The sequence below is a fragment of the Prinia subflava genome, chromosome 34, assembly GCF_021018805.1.
Source record: "Prinia subflava isolate CZ2003 ecotype Zambia chromosome 34, Cam_Psub_1.2, whole genome shotgun sequence".
In the NCBI taxonomy this organism is placed as follows: domain Eukaryota; kingdom Metazoa; phylum Chordata; class Aves; order Passeriformes; family Cisticolidae; genus Prinia; species Prinia subflava.
Genome location: NC_086280.1, coordinates 614517 through 622607, shown reverse-complemented (window position 1 = coordinate 622607; position 8091 = coordinate 614517). Strand labels below are relative to the sequence as shown.

At 57.5% G+C, this 8091-nt stretch overlaps 1 protein-coding gene across 1 annotated transcript; it reads right to left on the bottom strand.

The window, feature by feature from the left end:
• Window positions 1-56: 56 nt before the first annotated feature.
• Window positions 57-7688, bottom strand: TMPRSS12 (transmembrane serine protease 12). Its single transcript, XM_063421027.1, has 5 exons — window positions 7537-7688; window positions 6276-6474; window positions 3709-3980; window positions 1630-1772; window positions 57-485 (listed from the first exon to the last, which is right to left on the bottom strand). Exons 1-5 carry the CDS (start codon window positions 7631-7633, stop codon window positions 249-251), a joined length of 948 nt encoding a protein of 315 aa, XP_063277097.1. The 5' UTR covers window positions 7634-7688; the 3' UTR covers window positions 57-248.
• Window positions 7689-8091: the final 403 nt, after the last annotated feature.

Sequence of the window (8091 nt, the reverse complement as noted above, 5' to 3'; positions counted from 1 at the left end):
TGATAACATTTCTAAATTCAATTTTCCTTATTAGTGCCGAGGCTGGTACTGTTTCCTCTCCTGTCAATGCTGGATATCAGAGGCAGTAAACAAAAAAAACCACAATGGCAAACACAACTCCTAAAAAGTAAGTGCACATCCTTTGGCTCTTGGATTTATTGGGAGTCAGGAGGGAGCTGCTTTTTTCCAAACCTTTTCCAGGCAGGACCGAGACCTCCACGAGGACTCCACCCACGATGGTTTGTCCCCTACAGCGCCCGTGCCAGCGCCAGGGCCAGCAGGAGGGTGAGTGTGGTGCTCCCGGGGCTGTGGGTGCTGTTGGTCTGCAGGAGTTTTGTTTTTATCCACGTTCTGTACTGCGACAGGCGCACGTAGATCCCGGGGTACCTGGGGCGGCCGCAGCCCACGCCGAAGCTGGCGATGCCCACCAGGTAGAACCTGTCGGTGTCGGGGTGGTAACACACCAGGGGGCCCCCGCTGTCACCCTGAAAACACCACAGAAACCAGCAGCACGTCAGGGTTTCCTCGCAGGGAACAATGGGGCAGTGATCAGGGTGGTTTTTACATTTATTTTAAGTTAATGGGGCAGTCACGGTGACAGTAACACGTGGAGGACTCGGGGTGAATCTGGTGTTGCTGATTACAAAATCAGCGTCCCTGAGGCTGGAAAGGCCCTCCAGGACCATCAGGTGCAGCCTCAGCCTGATCCCCATCGTGTCACCCAGAGCAGAGCGCTGAGTGTCACATCCACGGTTCCTTGGTCACCTCCAGGGCTGGGGACTCCACCCTGGGCAGCCCCTCCCAGTCCTGACCCCCCTTCCATGCAGAAATTCCCCCTGGTTCTGGTCAGGACTGCACTGACCACAGCCCCAGCCCTGCACTGCTTCAATATCTTTTAACTTAGGTTCTGTTTTCTCTCTGCATCTTCTCATGCCTAAACCTTCACTCCTCAGTTGGGGAATTTGTCCCCACGATGTGGAAGCTCCACGAGACACAGTCAGGGACACACACCCTGTGTCTTGGCCGTGTCACCTGCTCAGGGAAAACTGCTGAGAGAAGCAGGAAATGCATCAGACAAAGCACTCAGGAATACATTAAGGGGTTCAATTAGAAATGTCTCCGTGTCCCAGCTGGTGCTGCAGCTCCTGCCAGGGCTTTGGACCTGAGAAGTGGCTTTTCCCAGAAGGAGGTGGTGACTGCTCAGAATTTAAAGGAAAATCGTGCCATGTCCCTGAGCCACTTCCTAAAACCCTGTCCCTGAGCCACATCCCTGTGTCCAGTGCTGCTCTCCAGCATAAGAACAGACATGAGACACAACGTGCTGCACACACACTGCATGGCACAGTGCCCGGTGTTTTGTCTCACAGATCATTTACTGACACCTTTGTGGCACAAATACATCGCATTCTTCACCCTTCCCCTCTCTTCACCTGTCCCTGTCACCTTCCCAACACCACCCAATTCTTTATGTATTCTTTATACGCTTTGCAATCCCTGTCCCGCCCTTTTACAACGCTTCCTTTGCACTTGACGTGTTTCCCACTTAGCGTTTCTGCTCTTTTAATGAATTAAGCTGCAAGCCCCGATGCTGCTGAGCCTCTCTGAGGCAGGTGACACAGCCCCTCTCACCTGGCAGGTGTCGGTGCCCCCGGCCCAGGCGCCGGCGCAGAGCGTTCTGTTGTTCATCAGCCCCGCGTAGCCCTCGGAGCTGTTGCACAGGCTGGGAGGGAGGATCCCCACGTGGGCTTGCTTCAGCACAGGTGAGGTTTTACCTTCAATGGAGACAGAATTCAGAAAGGTGAAATGTGCTGGGGTGTGCAGAGGTTTTACTGTGGTTTTTTTCTCATTTTGCCAGTTTGGGTGTGTTCCTGGACATGTTCAGACATGGATGTGGCAGACCCTGCCTGTCCCCAGTGGGTTGGAAGTGGAGTGGGTTAAAAGGTTTGAATTTGGGTTTGATGCAGATTTTGCAAGTCTTCCTCAGAAGCATCAATGCTGATACACCTGCCTTGCCCAAAATGTCAGAGGTGACTTCTCAAACAGGCTCATCCAATCCCAGCTGACCCCAGAACTCCCACACACACCACCAAACTGGCATTGAATTGGTGCCAGTGAGAGCAGAGAGAATTGGAGGGGGTGCAGTCATTCAGAAATCCCACGGGAACCCCTCAGTTCACAACGTGTGGCATCAGAATTGTTGCTTTTCAGTAAAAATAACTCTTTCCAGCAGCCCACGTTGACCTGCACCATGAATCTGAAATTGGCTGAGTTTATTTGCCTTTTTTCATGTTTGAAGAAAGGCTGGGAAATGTATTCCTGTGGTTACAGCTGCTGGTGATGGAAAACCCCTGGAAGCAGATCCTCACTGCAGAGGTAAATGATGCTGTGTGAGGAGCCACAACCTCAGTCAGAATCACAGAATGGGTTGGGTTGGAACCTTAAAAATCATCCAGCTCCAACCCCCTGCCCTGGGCAGGGACACCTTCCACTGCCCCAGGTTGTTCCAAGCCCTGTCCAACCTGGCCCTGGACACTTCCAGGGGTGGGGCAGCCCCAGCTACACTGGGCAGTCTGTGCCAGGAGCCCCCACCCTCACAGGGAGGAATCTCCTGCCAATATCTAACCTGAACCTGTCCTCTTTCAGCTTGGGTGCCATTCCCCCTGGAAAGATGGGGAGAGGCAGAGTGAGTTTGTTAGAAATGAGACATTTTTAACAAGTTTATCAATGCGGGGTGCTGGGTCAGTGTCCCCTCGGGTGTGAGTGAAAGGCAGAGTGATTTTATCACTCGGGGAGCTGCAGTGGGTGCCCCCGGGTGTGATTTTATCACTGGGGAGCTGCAGTGGGTGCCCCCGGTGTGATTTTATCACTCTGGAGAGCCGGGTGGGTGCCCCCGGTGTGATTTTATCACTGGGGAGCTGCAGTGGGTGCCCCCGGTGTGATTTTATCACTGGGGAGCTGCAGTGGGTGCCCCCGGTGTGATTTTATCACTCTGGGGAGCCGGCTCAGTGTTCCCCGATGTGATTTTATCACTTGGGGAGCCGGGTGGGTGCCCCCGGTGTGATTTTATCACTCGGGGAGCTGCAGTGGGTGTTCCCCCGTTGGTGTGGGTGATTTTATCACTCGGGGAGCTGCAGTGGGTGTCCCCCGGTGTGATTTTATCACTCGGGGAGCCGGGTGGGTGCCCCCGGGTGTGATTTTATCACTCGGGGAGCTGCAGTGGGTGCCCCCGGTGTGATTTTATCACTCGGGGAGCCGGCTCAGTGTCCCCCCGGTGTGATTTTATCACTCGGGGAGCCGGGTGGGTGCCCCCGGGTGTGATTTTATCACTCGGGGAGCTGGCTCAGTGTCCCCCCGGTGTGATTTTATCACTCGGGGAGCTGGCTCAGTGTCCCCCGGTGTGATTTTATCACTCTGGGGAGCCGGCTCAGTGTCCCCCGGGTGTGATTTTATCACTCGGGGAGCCGAGTGGGTGCCCCCGGGTGTGATTTTATCACTCGGGGAGCCGGCTCAGTGTCCCCCAGGTGTGATTTTATCACTCTGGGGAGCTGCAGTGGGTGTCCCCCGGTGTGATTTTATCACTCTGGGGAGCTGCAGTGGGTGTCCCCCGGTGTGATTTTATCACTCAGGGAGCTGGCTCAGTGTCCCCCGGTGTGATTTTATCACTCCGGGGAGCCGACTCAGTGTCCCCGGTGCGGCAGAGCCCGTTACCCTTCTCGGCCGTGCGTCCCCAGCCGCTGATGTAGCAGTCGGAGCTGTTCTCCAGGCCCTGCAGCAGGGCGCCGGGGGGCAGGCACGAGGGCTGGATGTAGAGGCTGTAGCGCACGGCCGACCTCAGCTCGAACACGGCCACGTCGTTGTCGAAGGTGTCCCTGCGGAACTGCGAGTGCACCGTGATCCTGCGGATCCTCCTCCGCGCCGTGTGCGGGCCGTGCTTGTGCAGGTTGTGCACGCCCAGGACGGCTCGCCAGGCACACGGGTCCCTGCGGAGAGCCCACGGGGGTGTGTGTTCATTTATGTTCATTTATGTTCATTTATGTTCATTTATGTTCATTTAACCGTTTGTTTTCACAGAATCGGGGGGTGGGTGGGATGGGAGGCACCTAAAGCTCATCTCATCCCACCCCTGCCATCTCCCACTGTCCCAGGCTGCTCCAAACCCCGTCCAGCCTGGCCTTGGGCACTGCCAGGGGTCCAGGGGCACCCACAGCTCCTCTGTGCCCCCTCAGGCCCTCCCCACCCTCACAGGGAGCTGTTCCTTCCCAAGATCCCATCTATTCCCATCCTCCTTTCCCTGTGCACCTTGAGGAATATACACTGAAAATTCCACTGTGAATATTTCCCAGAACAAATCGGCCTCGTTACCACTCTGCCCGTGTGAACTTTGCCTGTTGGTGGTTATGGCTGGTAAGGAAAATTCACATTAAAGATTTAAGGTGACACCTGGATTTTCTTCCCACCCCATCTCAGCAGGGGATATTAGTCTGAAATGCTGAAAACGTGGTTTTATTTTGGATAAAGGAAGGGGGCTCATCCCCCACAATGCTCATAAAGACTCTACCTGTACCTAGACCTAGGAAATCCCTTATCTAGAAGTAAAATAATAACTAGCAAGTTAATATTAAATTTAGAAATAGGGGTAGAGTCATTCAGACCTAATTTCTAGTCAAGTATGTTGAAAATAATCTTTATTAAGCGAGTTCTGAATTTGACCTGGGCTATAAAATTCAAATTAACCTCCAAAATGAAGGTAAAAATTAAATGGATAATTTAAAGAGGCATTACATTGCAAGTAAATCTTTGTTAAATGCAAACAAGGAGCTGATGTAATAAAGTCCCGGTAAAGGATAAAATTCCAAAGCTCAAAGATTTTACAGTTCACTTTCCCCCAGGTCATGGTTGAGTCAATAACTCACTGTTGACTGATGCAGATTGTGCAACCGTGTTAAAGGCTGGAAAAGAGACCAGTGCTGGGTGCTGAAATGCTCCACAATTTCTGTAAGTGCAGTTAAAAGGCTGTTCTGAGGAGTTATTACCACATCCTCAGTAACAACAGAAAAATAATTAAGTGCCAAATTGTTGGTTGTGATCAACAAGAAAAAAGGAAATAGCATTAGAACTAATGGAGTGTTTGTAATCTAAATATCACAATATTTTGTGGTGAATTTCAGTGGTTAAGAAAACTCTGTTAACCAGAGAAACCCAGAGTCAGGGCTTGGGTGAGAAGATCTCATCCAGTATCTCATTCTGTGGTTCTATAAATCAAACCCAAACAGCCTTTTATTAGAAACAGTGCAGGTAATTCTGGCCCAGGCCAGAAGGGCACAGCCAGGATTGCTTTATGTTGACTTGACTTTATGACTCTTGACTGATTATTCCTGATTTGGCTGCCCAGGGAGTTGGTGCAGTCCCCATCCCTTGAGGTGTCCAAGGAATGACAGGAGGTGGCACTCAGTGCTCTGGGATGGGGACAAGGTGACAAGCAGAGGTTGGACTCGATGGTCTTGGGGGATATTTCAGTCTTGGAGATCTTTTCAATCTGACCTGTGCTCCAGCCCCTTCCCAGCTCTGGATGTGCTCCAGCCCCTCAACGTCCTCCTTGCTGTAAGGGCCCAGAACTGGACACGGCCCTGGAGTGGCCTCGCAGTGCCCAGCCCAGGGGGACAATCCCTTCTCTGCTGCTTTGGCCACCCCGTGGCACAACTCAGGGTGCCCTTGGCCTCCTTCCCCCCGCCCAGGGGGCTCAGCCGTGGTGCCCAGGGGTCAGCCCTGGCACTGGTCAGCCCTGGCACTGGTCAGCCCCAGCACCGGTCACCCCAGCGCCGGTCACCCCAGCACGGTCACCCCTGGCACTGGTCAGCCCTGGCACTGGTCAGCCCCAGCACTGGTCACCCCAGCACCAGTCACCCCGGCACTGTCACCCCAGCACGGTCACCCCGGCACTGGTCACCCCGGCACCGTCACCCCGGTACCGGTCACCCCAGCACTGTCACCCCGGCACGGTCACCCCAGCGCCGGTCACCCCGGTACTGGTCAGCCCCAGCACTGGTCACCCCGGCACTGTCACCCCAGCACGGTCACCCCGGCACTGTCACCCCAGCGCTGGTCACCCCGGTACTGTCACCCCAGCGCTGGTCACCCCGGCACTGTCACCCCAGCACGGTCACCCCGGTACTGTCACCCCAGCGCTGGTCACCCCGGCACCGTCACCCCGGCACTGTCACCCCAGCACTGTCACCCCGGTACTGTCACCCCGGCACGGTCACCCCGGTACGTACGTCCTGCCGTCCACGCAGTGGCCGGCGGTCAGCACGGCTCTCCGGCCCAGCAGCACGCCGCCGCACAGGTGCGTGAAGCGCACGCCGCCGCGCAGCACCTGCAGGCTCACCACCCACGGCCACGCGCCCTCGGGCGCCTCGTGGCCCCCCACGATCCAGGACGCCGCGCTCCGGGCCAGGGGCAGCTGCTGCTGGCACTCTGCAAAACACAACGGGCTCCCTGCAGCGCCGGCGGGGCAGAGCTCGGCCCTGGGGCAGATATGGGGGCAAAACTCAGCCCTGGGGGCAGCTACAGGGGCAAAACTCAGCCCTTGGGGCAGCTACGGGGGCAAAACTCAGCCCTTGGGGCAGCTACAGGGGCAGAACTCAGCCCTGGGGCAGTTATGGGGTTATCGGTTGGCCTTTCAGTTGTCTCATGGGTTTTTGTTTGGTTGGGGGTTTGGGGTTTTGGTGGGTCTTTTTTGTTGTTGCTGCTGCTGGTGGTGGTGGGTTTTTTTTAATTTGGGTTGGTTTTTGAATTTGGAATGTTTAAATCTCCAGCATCATTGCAGCACAGGATGGACATGGACCTGTCAGAGGTGAGGCCATGGAGTTGTTTAGAGGGAGGGAGCAGATCTGATGGAAGAATTGGGATTGTTGAGCCTGGAGGAAAAAAGCTTCGGGCTGACTTAACTGTGGCCTTCCAGTGCCTGAAGGAGCTGCAGGAAAGCTGGAGAGAGACCATCTAAATGGGCTTGGAGTGCAAGGACAAGGGAAAATGGCTTTAACCTCCCAGAGGGCAGGGTCAGAGGGGATATTTGGAATAAATTCCTCTCTGTGAGGGTGTGAGGCCCTGGCACAGAGCAGCTGTGGCTGCCCCTGGATCCCTGGCAGTGCCCAGGGCCAGGCTGGACAGGGCTGGAGCAGCCTGGGACAGTGGAAGGTGTCCCTGCCATGGCAGGGGTGGCACTGGATGGGCTTTAAATTCCCCTCATCCAGCCAAAACCATCCCACGGATCTCTGTGCTGCGGGACCCTCTGCCTCACGGATCCCTGCGTCTGGGGATCCCGGGGCTTTCTCAGCCGATGCCAACACACGGCGTTTTATGTGACCGAGGTGAACTTCTCGTGTCTGGATTTGCGGTTAAGCGCGCTCAGCCGCTGCACCTTTAGGACTTCACCAGATCTCTGTGTAAATTATTCCGCCCCACCCCGCTCCGCTCGGGCTCTGCCCCGCTCGCAGCCCCTTCCCCGAGCCCTCCGGCCCCGCCGGGTCCCGGTACCGTCCGCGGGGTCCGTGGGGGCCGCGGCCCCGGGCAGGGGCCCCGCGAGCAGCAGCAGCAGCAGCGGCAGCGGCAGCGCGGGCCGCGCCCGCCGCATCGCCGGCAGCGCCCAAGATGGCTGCGGGCCCTGAGGGGGCCCTGAGGGAGCCCTGAGGGAGCCCTGAGGGAGCCCCGGCGGGCAGCGGCCCGCGCCGGCCCCGCGCCGCTGCGGCGGCAGCGCGGGCGGAGGAGCCGCCGAGGGGCGGAGGAGGAGCCGCCGAGGGGCGGAGGGGGAGCCGGCGAGGGGCGGAGGGGGAGCCGGCGAGGGGCGGAGGGGGAGCCGCCGAGGGGCGGAGGGGGAGCCGCCGAGGGGCGGACGGGGAGCCGCCGAGGGGCGGACGGGGAGCCGCCGAGGGGCGGACGGGGAGCCGCCGAGGGGCGGAGGGGGAGCCGCCGAGGGGCGGAGGGGGAGCCGCCGAGGGGCGGAGGGGGAGCCGCCGAGGGGCGGGGGCGGCCGGACCGCCCTCAGCCACCGCTGCCACCCAGCCCTCGGCCGGACAAGGGGACAGCGGTTCG